Source organism: Stigmatopora argus, chromosome 6 (assembly GCF_051989625.1).
Source record: "Stigmatopora argus isolate UIUO_Sarg chromosome 6, RoL_Sarg_1.0, whole genome shotgun sequence".
NCBI lineage: Eukaryota > Metazoa > Chordata > Actinopteri > Syngnathiformes > Syngnathidae > Stigmatopora > Stigmatopora argus.
The window spans coordinates 42,863-59,089 of NC_135392.1; the positions used below are offsets into that span (position 1 = coordinate 42,863).

The window sequence follows — 16,227 nt, forward strand, 5'->3', positions numbered from 1 at the left end:
GCCGCCGCCGCCTAAGAGGATCATCGGGGACGCGCTTCATTTCACGCGCGGGACCAAGGGCCAATGAGGTCGGGGCTATGGCGCTGTGTCCACACACACACATTGGAGAAGCCGTCCTCGACCAAACCATTGGCAGCTTGAGCGCGCACGAGCGAGCGAGCGAGCGTCTTTGGAATTGGCTCTTCCATTTGTTTGGGGCTCACCCTCCTCAACTTTCTTTAGCCCTTCTTCAGCAGACAGCCATTCCAAAGTTGACTGATTGACACCACCTACACGCCAATCACCTTACTCACCTGCACTCTGACATTAGAAGTACCCTTCCTCCATTGAGAAGAACTATTTTTCCTGGAAATATCATTTATTGGGAAATTGACATTGTGGGGAACGCAAAAGAAAAAGGCAGACTTGGAGAGGAAGACGCTTTCTTTGCGTGTCGGCCGGCTAGCGCGCCTTGCGTCCGGCTAGCGTGGTTTGCGTCCGGCTTGCGTGCCTTGCGTCCAGCTAGCGTGCCTTGCGTCCAGCTAGCGCGGCTTGCGTCCAGCTAGCGCGCCTTGCGTCCGTCCTCCCACAGCATGACGGCCACTCCGTGCAGGAGGACGGCGCCCAGAATGAGGAAGGTGCAGGCCACGGGGCCCAAGGACAGGAGGGCGCCGGCGACGTAGCAGACCCCCAGTGCCAGGATGTTCCCGTAGCTGGCCAGCGGACGGAGGCAGAGGCGGGCCGGACGCCCGGCCGGAGCGCCCAGGTAGCGGCGGCCCAGACGGCCGGCCAGATCCCGCCGCGAGCACAGCTCCGCCATTTGACCTTCGAACTGAAGAGAGGCGATGAGGGGTTGGGGTTAGGCTCAAGCCCAAGCTTCTCCTCTCCGCGCCCCTCGGCACGCCATCCGTCTCTTACTTTGGCGTTGAGCAGACAAGACAGCCGGTAGAGGAGGCGCACCAGGGGGGCGTTCTCGTAGCTCCTGATGGGCTGAAGCTCCGGGTCCCCTCGATACGTCACGTCCAACCGCCGCAGGCCGTTTATCATCTGCGAGTCACACACACACACACGTCAAAGTCTGGTGCCTCCGGTAGCCGCATCTATTTCGCCCAACCGCAGCCAAGAATTTAGGTGGTCACCTGCATCCTTCCCAGGTCGGTGAGGACAGGGCCGTCTTCTCCCGGGACGCAATCGGGCAGGCGCTCCGACTCACCCTCGTCCCCGTCGGATGCGGCGTTGGCGACGAGCTGCGTCAGCTGGCTCTGGTTCAGCTGGAAGACAACGGCGGCGGCGGCAAAGCTTAGCCAACGGCACCGGGAGGGGTTCCAGAGTGGGCTCGGCTAGGCCATGGGCTTTGCCAAGGACCTTGAAAATGGTGCACAAGTTCTCCAGCGCCCGGTCCAGGAACTCGTGAGTCTTCTTTAGACACTCGCCGCCGTCCTCTGCCTCGACGCCGCAGAGGCCGTTTTCGGAATCCGCTGCCGGCGCCGCCAACCAGCTCAGGAAGGACCTGTTGGCCGCGGCTTGACCGGAGCGGTCCGACACGCGCTTGGCCGTCTGCCTGGCTCCGGCCAGCACCCGGACCGACTTTAGCACCTGAGACGGATAGAGGAAAGGCGTGACGTCGACGGGAAAGGGCGCGACGCCGGCGGGAAAGGGCGCGACGCCGGCGGGAAAGGGCGCGACGCCGGCGGGAAAAAGGCCCGATGCCTACTGCGCGCTTTCGGCGGGCCTCGCCTGGCTTCGCAGCTCGGGGCCGAACATCTGCCTGTAGCGACAGTCCTGGCCTTCCAGGGCGTACACGTGGCTCTTGACCCGGAAGACGGCGTCGGTGGCGGCGCGCTGACGGGCCGAGGCCGGTCCGGCCCCCTGGCCGGGCGTCGGGTAGCCTCGCGGCTGCCGGTGGTGTGGGACCAGCTCGGGCTCCAGGAACAGCTGCTCCGCTGCGGATCGCAAGATGGGGTTGTCAATCCATCCATTTTTTGGGGGTCCCCACCATACGGGGACCGTGCCTTTCTAAATATCCGGCACACCGAGCAAGGGCGTCTTTTTTTTCCGTCGTCGGAGACGGGCGGGGATTCCTCGGAGCGGGAGCGGACGGTTCTCCGGCCCGCCGCTCGTGCGCCCGTCGTACCTTTGTGGATGAGGTCGGCCAGGTCGGGCTGAGAGAAGACTTTGGACACCCTGAAGAGCATCAGGGCGTTCTTGGCGTTGACCAAGTCCGTGCGCATGGCTCTGTTGAGGAAGACCTGGAAGAGTTTGGTGTAAACCAGCAGGTTCTCCTGAACGAAGGACTCCCTGCCGGTCGGCGTTAAGTTAGCCGGCGTCCGGAGCGGGGCGAGACGGGACGGGACGGGACGGCTCCCACCATCTTTCGGGGTCGCTTCCGCCGCCGCGGGCCCCGCCGCCCTTGTCGTCGGCGTACCTCCACGGCTGAACGTAGCTCAGCCACGTCTCCAGCACCTGCGCCCAGCGGACGGACGCTCAGAGGCCGGGGAAAGCCGGAGCCGCCGGGCCCTTGGGAAACGGGGAGCCACGTACCGCTCGGAAGGAGGCGTCCAGGGGCCAGTGGCCGAAGCAGTGCTGCAGGAAGAGGAAAAGCTTCTGCCGGACGAACCGCTGGAGCGCCACCCTGAGCCAGAGGCGCCGCGTCAAGACTTTGAGAGCGCTTCTCCCAGACGGCGCCCGGGCTCGTCGTGGTCGCTCCCCTCCGGCGACGACCGGCGGGAGCCCGGACGACGCCTCACCTCTTAAATTCCTCCAGGGGGCCGGCGTGCGAGTGGGTCGGCGACGACGCCGGATGATCGGGCTTCAGGCTGTTGGAGAAGGCGTGCAGATGTTTGACCAGCAGACGCACCGCCAAGACGTGCTCCTCGCTCGGGCTGAACGGTTCCTGTGGGCAAAGAGACGAGACGGACCGATCAGACGCTTGCCGGCGCTCTGCCGGGGGACCGGGGTCCGATGGCCTCTGACCTTTCTGGGGCAAAAAAAAAAACCCAAAATCAATCAATAAATAAAAGGAGCCCCGACGGGTCAGGGGCCGGACCTCGGCGCCCCTGCCGAGACGTCCAAAAGCGGACGGCCGGGAAGTCGCCGACGGCGGACCGCCCTCCTTCCGTCCGCCTTTGTCGCACGCGACGAACGGCGGCGTTCGAACAAACCGGCGAGCAAAGCCAAGCGGAGGGCATTCCGTCGTCAAGGATACGCCGGGGGTTGAAAAAAGTTCTAATCCCGAGAAAAGCTTCCATTTTTGTATTGCCCGTTGACGCAGTAGGGATGATTTTCAGCGGATCTTTCCGCATCGCTCTGCTCGTTCAGATCACCAAAAGACCAAATGCGGCGTCTCCCGGACGAGGATGAGAAGGGGTGGGACCTCGTTTTAGCGTTCACCTGAGCACTTATGCCACCCGTAGCCAGGAAGAATTTCCTGGGACAAAGTGCAATGGCAAGGCTCCGTCCAGGACTCGAGAAAGCCAACAAATTGGAGAGTGGCCAAATTAGTTGGACAAGTTGACAGGTGAGGTTTCCCGGCGCGCCCCGTAAGGGTGACACTGACCCTTAGAACGCAGCTTGAACCATCGGCTTGGGGTCGTCGGCCGTCGACGCGTGGGACTCGACGCGACGGCCGACCGCCGTCCGTCCGTGCTTTTGGTGGAATACGGCGGCCACTTTTCACGCCAGCTGGGGGCATTTGGCCAGCCCGCCATTTTGGAACACGGCCGAGAAGCCAGGGTGAAGACGCTTTTTTTGCCAAATTAAAGGGAGCAAACATGATTTCCAAAGCACTCACTTTGCCAATCTGTGCTCAACCAATCCGTTTTGGGGGAAAGAAGGGGCCTGGTTTTTGGCTCACGGGCCGCCTTCCATGCTACCGGTCGGGTACTCAGCCCTAGTCTCGAGCGGGGCTGGAGGTGACCGCGGCGGGAGGGGGGAAGGGCGAGGGCGGTTGCGAGAAAGCCGGCCGGCCAGCGAGAAGGTTCAAGTACTTGGTAGTTGTGGAGGTTGCCCGAGCCCGGCGGGCTGTGAGGGTGGCACGGCGTGCTGGACATAGTCAGGCGGTACTGGAGCAGCGCCAGCTGTGGAGCCGTAAACCACCGGGGTTAGGACGAGGAGAAGGACGGCACATAGGGCGAAAAAAGGAGAAGCAAAAGCGAGGGGAGGCCACGGGAGGGACAATCGGGAGAACACCAGAAGGAGACACAAAAAAAAAAAAAAAAAAAAATCAGGCTAAACGGCGGCAAGAGACGACCGTCTCTCGCCGGGCCGGCCTTCCTCTCTGGGCTGGCTTTTGCCCCGGCCGCGCTAAAAGCCGAGCGCCGCGGGCTCCGCTTAAGATGTCTGCCGACCGAAAGGACGCGGGTCCACCCCGAAAAGCGGCACCGCTTCCTCCGCCCGCCCGCCCGCCTAACCGGCAGGGGACCCGAGGTTACGACGGGCGGCGGAGAGACCGGGCCAAAACGCCGGTGCGCGCGACCTGAGGCGGCCGCCGAACCAAGACGGGGCGGGATTCCGCTTACCTTCACCTGAGGAGACTGAAGCTTCTGGTACATCTCTAAAGAGTAGTGATGTAGCCACACCTCCACCAACATCTGCCACACAAAGACTCAGAGGTTGGAAGAGTCCCTCCCTCGGGCAAGGAGCGGCCGAAGAGATCCGGCCGCACGCGGAGGCGCGGCCCCGCCCGACCTCCGTCCTCCCGACGGCCCACCCGCCCGCCCGGCCGGCCGGCACCTGCAGCAGCGTTTCAGAGCGCCAGATTTCTTGGGCGGCGGGGTCGGCGTTGACCGACGGCTGGTGGAAGATGTGTGGCTTGAGCAGGCTGGGACTGTGGACGCCGTAAGCACCCAGGGACACGTTGGCCGATCTGGGGACGACGGGGGTCAAAACGGGTGGGTGGCCCGGGCCGGGAAGCCGGCGCTTACCTCGGAGAAGGCGCGCTGACCGGGCCCCTGTTGTCGAAAAAGGGTGATGGGGGAACGCTCCCTTCAGTAGGCAGGAAGTACTTGAGGTACATGTCCACCAGGACAAAGTAAGCGCTGTCAGCGGTGGCACCGCCGCCACCGCAGCCGTGTTGGCCCGCCGGGAAGTACTGCAACACGTCAGAAATAATTAATCCACCAGGGGGCGCTCGTGCTTTCATTCCTGTCGATTTTCCTAGATGGGATTCCACCAGTTCATCTGTCACTTTTGGCCTCATGTGGTCATGTGATAGCTTGCAATGTAACCGGAGTTGGGCACCCCTGCTCTACTGGAGGCGTCACGGGCCCCCGGGGCCCCGGGGCCGTACGTTCTCTCACCTTTGGCGTGATGAGGCAGGTCGCAAAGGAGAACATGAAGAACTCAAACGGATCTGCACCAGATGGAGGGAGGGGAAGGACTCAGTCGGCCGGGGGCCGGGCTCCGGGGACCGGTCGGGGGCGCAAAGGATACTCACTCAGCATCAAGTTGGGCGTCAGCACACCGGACACGGGAAAGTGCGTCCGGTAGTGAAAGAGCGGACAGTCGGGCAGCACGCCTTCCTGGATGCACGTCCTCACCGGAGCCTGGGCAAAAGACGGGTCAAGACGAGCGTCGTCGGGGGGCCTCCCGAAAAAGACTCACCGGCAAATAGTTGACGGGGACTTCGTATTTGTACTCCTCGGCCTGAAGCTTATACACCATTTTCATGATGGGTCCGCTGGCCGGGCAAAAGACGCAACCTCAGTTCGGTGCGCAGGAGGAGGGCGCTCACCTGGGCGCGAGGCACGTGGGAGGACGAGGCTCACCTGGGCGCGAGGAAGTCCACCACCGGCGCAAAGTCTTGGCAACGTGAGTGGAGGAGGCGCAGGTTCCAACCCGCCAGGATGCCGTCCAGGCTTCCGAAGATGTTCTCTGCCAACCAGGAGAAAATGGCGTGTAGCTCCTAGAGTCACGCAGAAGAAGAAGAAGAAAAAAGCTCCCGTTAGCGTCTTCTTTTCTTCCCCGTGCATCCCCGGGCAAGAGTTGCACCTTGGCGTGATGGTCGTCAATGATCTTGGCCAGGTCTCGACACCGCTGCGTCAGCGTTTTTCCAGGCGAGTCCACTTTCAGGTTGGCCTGAGGAAGGACGGGACGGGGTCGGTCGTCGCGATCGACCGTCGGGGAATCGAGTGGTGTCGGGTCGGCCCGGCACGGGAGTCCACTGACCAGGAGGAAACCGGGATGCTGCAAGCCAGGAGCGGCCATTGAGGACGACGCTCGGCCCGACTCTCCTCGGAGACGGCGGAAAAGCGCAAAGGACGATTGAGATGCGATGCAACGTCCCGCGGTCAAGCCCCCCTGCGCTCGACGGAAAAAACAAACAAAGTCAAGCTAGGGTGTGCATCACGGACGGCAATGGGACTTGGTGGCTTTGTTCACTTAAAGCAGTTTTCAAAAGAACCTGAGATAGACTGAAGCTAGCTCGTTCCAGAGTGGAACTCAAGTATTCCCATCAAAATGTGATGTTGGACTTGGAAATCAAAGTCCTTCGAAAGGACTATATTCCCCGTCATATCTCAGAGATGGAGCGGTGCTTTGGGGTATTGCTATTACTCTCCATCCCTATGATTTCCAATGATCATTTTTGGAATACAACAACCTTTACTCTGAAGTCACCCCGATGTGTTATCGCTAATGCACATCATAGAAACGTCGAAACGATCTAAATACGAGGGAATACAATAGAATCTAATCTAAATGAAAGGTGGGGGTAGCTTGACTTCTTTTTCCGATCCTGCAAAGTCACGACACGACAAATGCGACGACAAGCGAAGCAGTCAGTGGCGCCTAAGCAAGAAAAACTACTTTTGTGCCACCAGCGCACCGAAGCTAGCTAGTTAGCTACTAGCTCGCGAGAAGGGGGAAAAGCACAAATAATGGCTGAGGTGTGAGAAAAGGTCAGCGTTGGCAATGTCCCCAACCTTTTGCGAGTCTTGCAGGAGGATGAAAAACTCGTCCAATTGTTTCTCTCGTCTTCCAAAGTTAAACAGCTCTTGAGACAGCCGCCAATGGACTCTCTTCTTCGTTGCGCCGTCTTCTTCTTCGGTGGTTTCAAAACATAGTTTTCAGCGCACTAGCGCCTCCTCTCAATCGGGTGGAGAACGGCAAAAGTATGCGGTGGCAAATTCTAACACGCTTTGGTGTGGTGTGGATGGTGGGGCACCAAGAGATGAAATCACCACAGAGGTCAACCCTGAGCATTTAGACCAGAGGTCTCCAAACCGGTCCTGTAGGGCCGCTGTGGGTGCAGGTTTTTGTTCCAACACAAACAGTTTAACTAATGAGGTTTCTGCTGAAAAAAGAAGCACCTTACTGCAATCCACTGATTTCACTTCTAGGATACCATATTGGTGGAAAGGTTTCCTCTTACCGGTTGGAACAAAAACCTGCACCCACTGCGGCCCTTTCTGGAATAGTTTGGGGACCACTGATTTAGACTTTTCTTGCTTGTTGATGTCTGAAGACAAGCTGGCCACGTTGATGGGAAGCAGTACAATGCTGACTTCCTGTGATTGTGATGATGTTCCCAAGAGAAATCCAGGAGGAAACGCCGCCCGACAGGGCCTCCGTGCGCGTCTCATACCGGCTCTCTAAAGGGCGCCGCTCATCCGCTTGATGCCAAGGGCCCGTTTTCATTTTATGGTCGAGACTCGTTGCGGCGCGTGAGGCGAGACGCCCCGGCGTTTTGACGTCAAGGTCCTCGTGGACGATGACTCAATGTTGACAAAAGGGGAGGAACGCCGAGCGTCGTCGTCGCGGTCGTCGCCACGGCGTGTACTCTTCGTTTGTGTGAGCAAAGAGACGTGGCATTGTGAAGAGAAGCTGGGGGGTTGGGGGGTCCACTTGCTTGCTGACCAGGGTGGGCAAGCTAGCTACGGTTAGGGTGGGATAGTTTGCTAGTTTCCTTCGGTTAGGGTGTGAGAACCTTGACAGAGCAAGTGATTAGTTTCGCTCATTTCAAATGGTTTGAATTATAGTTAGGGATGCCGTTAACCCTTGGAATGACATTTTTGGAGCGATTGCTAAAAAGGGAAATTTGACCAATTATTATTGTCATCATCATCATCATCATCTCAATCAGTATCATTTAATTTTGTTAGCTTGATTGTTTGATATGACATTTCTCAATCAAAGTTGATCAAAACTATTGATTTTCTATGATGGTGCTGTGGGTTAGAACCTTAGGCAAGCTTCTCTTACTTTACTGTCAAATGATTGGTCTCCCGCCGCCAGCGGGCTTTGTTGTGAAAGTCCCGAGCGGAACCGCTGGTTTGTGGCGCTAGCGGAAGACTGAACAGGGGGCGGGGCGGGGCGGGTTTCGGGGCGGGGCCAAGTAAGCTGAGTGACAGCCACGGAATCAACAGGTGATCCTGTCGGAACCAGTCGGCCGAGCGACAACCGGGAAGTGGCTTCGCTTCGCCTGGCTGTCGTCGTCTTCCTCTCTCTTTTTCTTTCTACTTTTGCTTCCTCCTCGTCGTGTCGCTCGCTCGCTCGCTGGGATCGCGTCTCTCTCGGTGAAAGTCGGATGAAAGTTTGCTGTTGCGGCGGCGGCGTCGGCCAGCAGCAGGACCAGGACCCGGACCAGGACCCGGACCAGCACCAGAGCCGCAGCAGCCAGCACCCGCTCGAGACGAGATGAGTTGGTCGGAGAGCCTTCGCCCGGCCGCCGGAGGCCGCAAGCCCCTGGGCAAACTGGCGGCGCGCCTCGAGGAGCTGAAGAGCCCGTGGAGGCAGGTGTCGCCGGAGCTGGAGCTCAGCCACAACGAGGCCGCCCGCCTGGCCACCGACGCGCTGCTCGAGCACGGCGAGCGCGAGTACCGCCGCGTCCTCACCGACGAGCGCGAACTCAGCTTCCTGTCCGAGGAAGAGATGGTGTACATCGCTGGCCACCGGGACCGGGAGCCGGAGGCGCCGGACCCCGAGAGGACCGGCGCCGAGGTGGGAAGAGCGAGCGGCGGCATCGGCGGCATCACCGGGCCCGCGCCGCCGCTGCCGCTGGGACAGGGTGACGACGATGATCCGCAGTTCCACGCCGAAGCCGAAACCGAAGCCGGTCGGAGCGGCGACGGCGACGACGACGACGATGACGATTGCGGCGACGCGGTGTCGGAACTGACCTCCGGGACGTACTTCCCCACCATGACCGACGAGGAGCCGCCCGTCCTCGAGCTGGGCTGGCCGGAAGCCCCGCTCAGGTACGGGCCCTCGGAGACGCAGATCTACTTCCAGCGGGACAAGAGCGTCAACGTCAAGGACACCATTCGCTCGCTCATCAACAAGGCCAAAAAGGTGAAGAAGCTGCGCGCGCGCGCACGCACGCACGCACACAAACAAATATCACATTTGAGGGGCGTCAATCTAGTCGCAGTCTAGTAAACAATACATGACGTGGAGTGCAAATAATGAAACTATTACAAAAAGGAGGGCAATGTCAACAACACGGGCAACCAATGTTTTCATTTACAAATGTGCGACGTACAACTGATTCTCACAGGTTAAAAAAAGTGATTTATGAGCTAACGCGTGATTTGCGGTAAACTCTCTAAACTAATTTGCTATTCAGACTCCGCTCATCTGGAGGAATTTTGACAACTTGAACTAAGTCTGCTTGACTCGTTTTGGCTCCAAAATGACCTGACAAGGTAGCGTTATTTTGAAAATTCAACCTTGACTGACTGTAGCAAGTCATTTGCACTCCATTTCCACGTCCGTCCGTTCGTCGAAACCCTCGCCCGAGGGGTCCCCCTTCGCGCCCCCGAGTTGTGGCGGGAACTTTTCCCCAAGCGCCCGGACACCGACGCGCGATGAGCCTTTTCTTTTTTGACGAGGTCTCTCGGCGGCAGGTGATCGCGCTGGTCATGGACGAGTTCAGCGACGTGGATTTGCTGTGCGACCTGATGGAAGCGTCCTGCAAGCGCAGGGTGCCCGTCTACGTGCTGCTGGACCACAAGAAGCTGCACCTCTTCACGGACATGTGCGCCGCGCTGGACGTGCACGCCGTCAACTTGAGCGTAAGCTCGCCGTCAAGTTGAGCGCGAGTTCGCCGCTCCTCGACGTCAACTTGAGCCCCGGCTCGCCTCTCTGCTCGCCGCTTGGCCGCTCACGCCGCTTTTTCTTCCCATCAGAACATGCGCATCCGTAGCGTGTGCGGCGACACCTACTGCGCCAAGAGCGGCAGGAAGTTCAGTGGCCGGGTCCTGGAAAAGTTTCTCATCGTCGACTGCGAGGAGGTCATCGCCGGCTCTTACAGGTCAGCCGCCACGTGGGCTCCGTTGGGCGAAAGCTTCCCACCACGGGGCGACTCGCCGGCAACCCCGCTACCGAGGCCCGGCGAGTCGCCCGCTCACCGTTTGGCGGCCCCGGGCATGACGCTACTCGCGCTCGGTGGAATGAAGGATGGGCGAGGGCGAAGCTGCGCTGTCAGGAATGTGACACTCGACAGCTGGGTGCGGCTGCCAATCACTTTCACATCCTTACTGCTGCCCGCCTATTACATTGAATGTCCTTTCATGCGCCTTTAGGATTTTTTAATAGAAAGCAATGGAATGGTGTCCCCTCCGCTCATCTGGATTGGCCTGTAAAATACACTAGGTTAGCCAACTTCCTATTAAAAGGATTAGCACCAGTTAATATAATGCACTAATTGGGCATTGGGGGGGGGGGTCTGTACTTGGTCACAGTCTTTGCTCCTCGCTCACTAACGGTAAGGGGTTAAGGTCTGGCCAAGCCGCTGTAGAAATTCTTTTCCATTCCAGTATATGCTGTCATTTCGACGAAATCCATTACTCTCCGACAACTTGCTATCTGTAGAACAGGGAGCAGAAAAAGGTACGGGCGTCAAAATTGGATTGTTTGCGTACTGGCCGAGGTGTTATTTACATCCTTCCCGACCTTAGCAAACGTTAGCGGAGGGGCACCGCCCAACCTAGCCCGCGTTTTCCACTCGCCAATCGGTCAATTCCAGTCGGGCATCGGTCCTTTCGGTGGAAACGTGGCGGCTTCCGCCGTTCCCGCCCTTCGGGGACCGGGACGGGCCGTTCCGCGCTAGCGTCGTATCGAACCGCCGTCACCGGCGCCGAGTTAAGGCGCCGCGTTGTTCTCGACTGAGTGCACCGTGGCTACGTCGAGAGCGCAAAAGTCGTCCTCGGCTGCCGATGGCCGCCACCGTTTGAGAATTTGACAATTGACACGTCGCCATTCCGGTCGTTCCGGTTGCGGACCGACGCTGGCGGCGAGCCAGGCCGTGCGAATAGTCCCAGCGAGAAGAGCACTGACAATATCCGCGGGCTGCCTCGCCTTCGGCGTCACCCCAGGTGGGGGGTTTGGGTCAGAACCTGTTATAAGCCGTGACTTGTATCACTGGCGTGGGACGCAATGTCTCACCGGTGTGTCTGCGTGCGTGTGTGCAGCTTCACGTGGCTGTCGTCGCAAGTCCACAGCAACGTGGTCCTGCACTTCTCGGGGCGCATCACGGAGAGCTTCGACCGCGAGTTCCGCTGCTTGTACGCCGACTCTCAGATCATCGAGTGTTTTCAAAACGACGAGGACGAAGACGAGGCCCTCCCGTACTTCCCGGCGTACCGGGCGCCGCCGCTCCCCTCGGCGCCGCTCGTCAAGGCCGACCTGCTTTCCGACAGGTAGGTCGTCTCGCTCCGGGACGCGAGGTTGGGCGGCAAAGCCCCTACGGTAGAGGCCGGCCCGGGGGATTTCCGGCTCAAAAAGTGCCGCGTTGGCATCCGGCGGTCGCCGGTCAAAGTGAATCGGGCGTCGGTCGTTGTCAAAGGGAGCCAAAGAGTTCATCTGGGGTCACGTCTGCGTCATTTGGGGGTATTTTGAGAGCCGGCGGCTTTTTGGGGGCTTTGCGTGGCTTCCCGTCCATTGGAGGGCGCTGGTGGATTTCCAGGTCACTCCCCGTGGCTTTCCCGCTCAACTCTTTGGCTCCCGTCGACGAGTCGCCGCGGTGGCGGAACGAGTGGGGTCGCTCCGGCGGGTGACGGCGCCTTCCTCTCCTCTCCTCTCCCGGCAGGCAGAGGCACGATTCCGACGAGTCCAGCAGCCGTTCGGGCAGCAGCGTGTCCAGCGTGAGGGCGGCGCCCGCTCCCACCTCCAACCCCATCTATCAGGTGACCCGGGGTCAAGAGCGAGGCGAGGACTCGCGGCAGATCCCGGGGGCGCCGCGGCCTTCGTCCAACGGGGGGAGCCACCGGAGCCCGCGCTTGGAGCGCCGCCCTCCCATCTACGGTCTGGATCGGAGCAAGGGCCAGGCGGCCGAGGGCATGTGGTCCCAGCGGGGGGGCCCGGCCTCCAAGTTCCAGCAGCTGGGCCTGTACGAGCACATGTTCCATGCCACGGCGCCGGCGTCTCGCCTGCACCGGAGCCACACCCCGCCGCCGCTGGTCACGGAAGGCAAACTGGGCTACAGGCACAGGAGCTCGTCCAATCACTTCCTCCACAATCTGGCGGACTTTTACCTTCCTCCGGGGGGGGCGGCAGCGGGTGCGGCGGCGGGTGCGGCGGCCGGAGCGGTGGCGCCGGGAGCGGCGGCGGCAGGAGCGGCGAGCCAAGACCACTTGGCCAAGTCGGCCTCACCTCACAGCACGCCGGCGCGGGGGGCGGCCGAGCTCTCCCGGAACGAGACCGTGGGCCGGCAGGCTCCGCCCCCGGAGGGGAGCCCCGGCGAGCACGAGCAAATCAATCGGCAGGACCAGAAGCGCATGACGCTGGGTCACAGCAAGCTGGATCTGGTCAACCAGTACAACAAGATGAAGTCCAAACAGGTGTACAGCCGCTTCGAGCTCAAGACCTCGCAGTGAGCTCTCGCTAACCGACGCCGTCGGCGCCGGCCGGCGACTCCAACCCGCCCCCGGCGTGTTTCCAAATCTCCGCCTCTTACCTCCCGGGACCAGTGGGGCCCGGCCCGGCCCGGCCCGGCCCGACGGAAGCCGAACGCCTGACGGCTCCGAAGTTCTCCTCTGGGCCGGCAAATGTCGTGACATTCCCACGGGATTCTCTTCGGGGGGTCCCGTCGACTGAAGGGGGTGCGGCTCAGCATGGAAGTTGGCCAAAAAGCCGGATGAATGGGGGGGGAGGTTAGGGGGTTCCGATTAGAGCCAAACCTGGATGTTTCCTTTTCCCCCCTTTCTTTTTGGGGAAGAAATCCTTTATGACTTTGCGTTCCATTGTCAACTGTGGTCATTTGAGGGCGCGCCAGGATCAATTTCCTTCGGTGCCACTGGTATATGCTCTGGCGTCGGTCCCTTGGTCAACTGCAAAAAAAAGGACATGTTGAATACCGCCGCTGACGTGAGCTGTAGTCGTGGGGACGGAGACGCGACGGTTAACGTGGCGGGAGGGAGGGACTTTAGCCTCCGTCTGCGTTAGTTTAAATCGGAGGCCAGCGGGTGTTTGCATATTTTCTTGCGTAAAATCCCTAAGTGTCCGAGAAAAGAGACCTTTTCTACCGCCCACGTGGGGATCGGAGCGCCTTTCACAAACATGGCCTTGTTGCCCGTACAAAAACATCTTTGGAGCCAATGGGAGCGCTGACGTCACGGCCCGAAAGGCCACGTTTTCTCTCTCGCTGGTAAACAGAGGAAACCTTTCAAACAATAGTGGACGTTTTGTAGCCAAAAACTCAATTTCTCGGTATTTCCATGTCATCCAATAACGGTGAGAATGGGAATTCATTTTGGTTGGCTTTTGTACCACTTTGAATAAAATCCAATTTGAGCGGTCTTGGGTGTAAATTGATGGCGCCAACTCAGCTCCTTTCTTCAGATGTCTTACGAGTATGGCCCCAATTCACCAAAAGATGATAAAAAGACAAACACAGAAAGAAGTCCACCACCCAAATGGTAAGAGAACGAAAGGTTTATCTGATAAAAATCCATTAGGATTCAGGAAGCCAAATACTGCAAAGGAGGGAGGAGTGGGTTCAACTGGGCCTTTTCCAAGATGGCCTCGCCCGGCACGGAGTAGGACGTTTGACCGATCCGCTTTCGCTTCTCGCGATAGCTCAACTCGTGCACGCCAACATCTTATGTTGGTGGAACGTCGCAGTCTGTGGGCGGAGCCGAGTCGCCAAACATGAGTCCGTGCGTAGTCCCTCTCTGAGACTTGTTTCTTGTCCTTGCTTTATTTTTTTAATGCTCTGCACGATGGGTTCCAGGGGAAGTGCTTCACAAAGTTTGTGCTTCCATGGACAACACTGGGGACGGGCAAGAAATATCCAAAGGTCAAGTGCCTAACTTTCGAGGCATTCTCTAATCTAGGAGTCTACCGTAATCCTGTGTGTGGGACGTCGTCACTCACTATCATTTTTGAACGGGCACTTCTGCGAACGACTGGCACGCTTTGAAACAGGCATCTTGCAGGCGAGCATTTCGACTCCTTGGCCAATCGTATCGCGAAGATAACTCTACGTCATCAGAAAGGGCAGGGCCCCGAGCAAATCGGCTACGTCGAGCGGCTCGACGTCACGACGGAGGCGTCGGGCGGAAGTGAACGCACGTGAGGTCCGGCAAGAAAAAGGCAATCGCGCGTCAATCGGAACGAGGCCAAAAAAGGCGCAACATTTGCTTGCGTCCTTACGTCCTTACCTCGCTCGTTTTCTCGGGTACGTCCTTACCTCGCTCGTGCTCTTCTGCCTGGGCGCCCTCAGCCAAATTCGCTAGCTAACTAGCGAGCGTGCTACCGTGCTAGCGTGCTAAGTGCAACTCACCTTTCTCTCTCTTCGAACGCGAAGCTTCTTCTCGCCATGGCGGTCCGAGCGTGCTTCGAGAAGAACAACGAGATCGGCTGCTTCGCCAAACTCACCAACACCTATTGCCTGGTCGCCATCGGCGGAGCGGAAAACTTTTACAGGTGAGCGAGCGAGCGAATGAACGCTGGCCCGAGGAGGCAGGAAGGAATGACGTCATACCTGACTTCTTTTCAGCGTCTTCGAAGGCGAGTTGTCGGAAAGCATCCCGGTGGTCCACGCCTCCATCGCCGGCTGTCGCATCATCGGACGCATGTGTGTGGGTGAGTGAGCGAGCGAGCGAGACGGAAGCCGAGCCGGAGAAGGCTCTCGTCTTGCGGACGTGCCCTGACCTCCGCGCCTATTTTTAGGGAATCGCCACGGGCTGCTGGTCCCCAACAACACCACGGACCAGGAGCTGCAGCACATCCGCAACTGCCTCCCGTCTTCGGTCGCCATCCAGCGCGTGGAAGAGCGTCTGTCGGCGCTGGGCAACGTCATCGCCTGCAACGACTATGTGGCGCTGGTCCACCCGGACCTGGACAGGGTGGGCCGCCCGCGGCCGTCTCCTCCGCTTCGGCGCCGCCCCTTCCTCACCCGCCGGCTCCCGCTTTACTCCCCAGGAGACGGAGGAGGTGCTGAGCGACACCCTGAAGGTGGAGGTCTTCCGCCACACGGTGGCCGATCACGTGCTGGTGGGCTCGTACTGCGCCTTCAGCAACAGGGGCGGCCTGGTGCACCCCAAGACGTCGGTGGAGGACCAGGACGAGCTCTCCTCGCTGCTGCAGGTCCCCTTGGTGGTGAGCATGGGCCGCCGCCGCCACCGCCGCCGGCACGTGGGAGCCCCCCTGACGCCACGCGTCCCCAGACGGGCACCGTCAACCGGGGAAGCGAGGTGATCGCGGGGGGCCTGGTCGTCAACGACTGGTGCGCCTTTTGCGGACTGGACACCACCAGCACCGAGATGTCCGTCATCGAGAGCGTCTTTGGCCTCGGGGACCGAGCGCGGCCCGCTGACATCACCGCCACCATGAGGGACTCGCTCATCGACAGGTCGCTAACGCCGCCTCGCTAAGGGGGGTGGGGGGATTGCCGTAATTGACACCATTCTCCTGCCGTGTTCTGCTGGCGTGTAGCATGGCCTGAGACCACGTCGACCCGCCCGGCGACCGACCGACGAGACGTTGGCCGCCCCCTAAAGCGGGAGACCCCTCGTCCCGGTCGCTCCGACCTTTTTCTTGGATCCTGAGCCCACTTTGTTTTTGGAAGAAACAAGTGTGACTGCTACCTTTTCACGTGCCTCCCAACTGTCCTTGGGCTTTTTTTCTAAGATGGCTACAATAAAATGTGGAGAAAGACAAGCGTTCCTTTATCTTGGCGACATTAAAAGCACCACTTTCATTTTGACAATGTTGAAGTTTAACAGACAAGGCGCAGCGGAGTGTCACGCAAAGAGAAGAGGCTCATTTTAGGGTTAGATGAAGACTCAATTAGCAACTTTGGCCGCCCCC

At 59.6% G+C, this 16,227-nt stretch overlaps 3 protein-coding genes and 1 long non-coding RNA gene across 5 annotated transcripts; 2 read left to right on the forward strand and 2 right to left on the reverse strand.

Moving 5' to 3' along the window:
• Positions 1-339: 339 nt before the first annotated feature.
• smpd4 (sphingomyelin phosphodiesterase 4) lies at positions 340-7,235 on the reverse strand. Of its 2 annotated transcripts, XM_077603328.1 has the most exons (20): positions 6,900-7,235; positions 6,145-6,276; positions 5,968-6,054; positions 5,745-5,881; positions 5,581-5,656; positions 5,414-5,522; positions 5,277-5,329; positions 4,902-5,068; positions 4,711-4,843; positions 4,497-4,568; positions 3,966-4,055; positions 2,727-2,872; positions 2,521-2,611; positions 2,348-2,442; positions 2,114-2,277; positions 1,717-1,922; positions 1,345-1,575; positions 1,119-1,250; positions 898-1,026; positions 340-811 (listed from the first exon to the last, which is right to left on the reverse strand). In XM_077603328.1, exons 2-20 carry the CDS (start codon positions 6,181-6,183, stop codon positions 542-544), a joined length of 2,427 nt encoding a protein of 808 aa, XP_077459454.1. In that variant the 5' UTR covers positions 6,184-6,276; positions 6,900-7,235; the 3' UTR covers positions 340-541. The 2 variants fall into 2 exon arrangements, with proteins under 2 accessions (XP_077459454.1, XP_077459455.1); XM_077603329.1 differs by lacking the exon at positions 3,966-4,055 and having other exon boundaries at positions 6,900-7,230.
• Positions 7,236-8,330: 1,095 nt separating this feature from the next.
• fam83c (family with sequence similarity 83 member C) lies at positions 8,331-12,897 on the forward strand. The gene is made up of 5 exons (XM_077603333.1): positions 8,331-9,267; positions 9,822-9,989; positions 10,104-10,228; positions 11,388-11,615; positions 12,005-12,897. Exons 1-5 carry the CDS (start codon positions 8,614-8,616, stop codon positions 12,789-12,791), a joined length of 1,962 nt encoding a protein of 653 aa, XP_077459459.1. The 5' UTR covers positions 8,331-8,613; the 3' UTR covers positions 12,792-12,897.
• LOC144075906 (uncharacterized) lies at positions 9,412-15,009 on the reverse strand. The gene is made up of 3 exons (XR_013300661.1): positions 14,699-15,009; positions 10,649-10,782; positions 9,412-10,553 (listed from the first exon to the last, which is right to left on the reverse strand). It is a non-coding gene; the product is annotated as an uncharacterized LOC144075906 (long non-coding RNA).
• eif6 (eukaryotic translation initiation factor 6) lies at positions 14,369-16,077 on the forward strand. Its single transcript, XM_077603342.1, has 7 exons — positions 14,369-14,593; positions 14,723-14,841; positions 14,915-15,000; positions 15,088-15,263; positions 15,340-15,516; positions 15,585-15,769; positions 15,853-16,077. The coding sequence occupies exons 2-7, from the start codon at positions 14,735-14,737 to the stop codon at positions 15,860-15,862; spliced, it is 741 nt and encodes a 246-aa protein (XP_077459468.1). The 5' UTR covers positions 14,369-14,593; positions 14,723-14,734; the 3' UTR covers positions 15,863-16,077.
• The last annotated feature ends 150 nt before the right edge of the window (positions 16,078-16,227 follow it).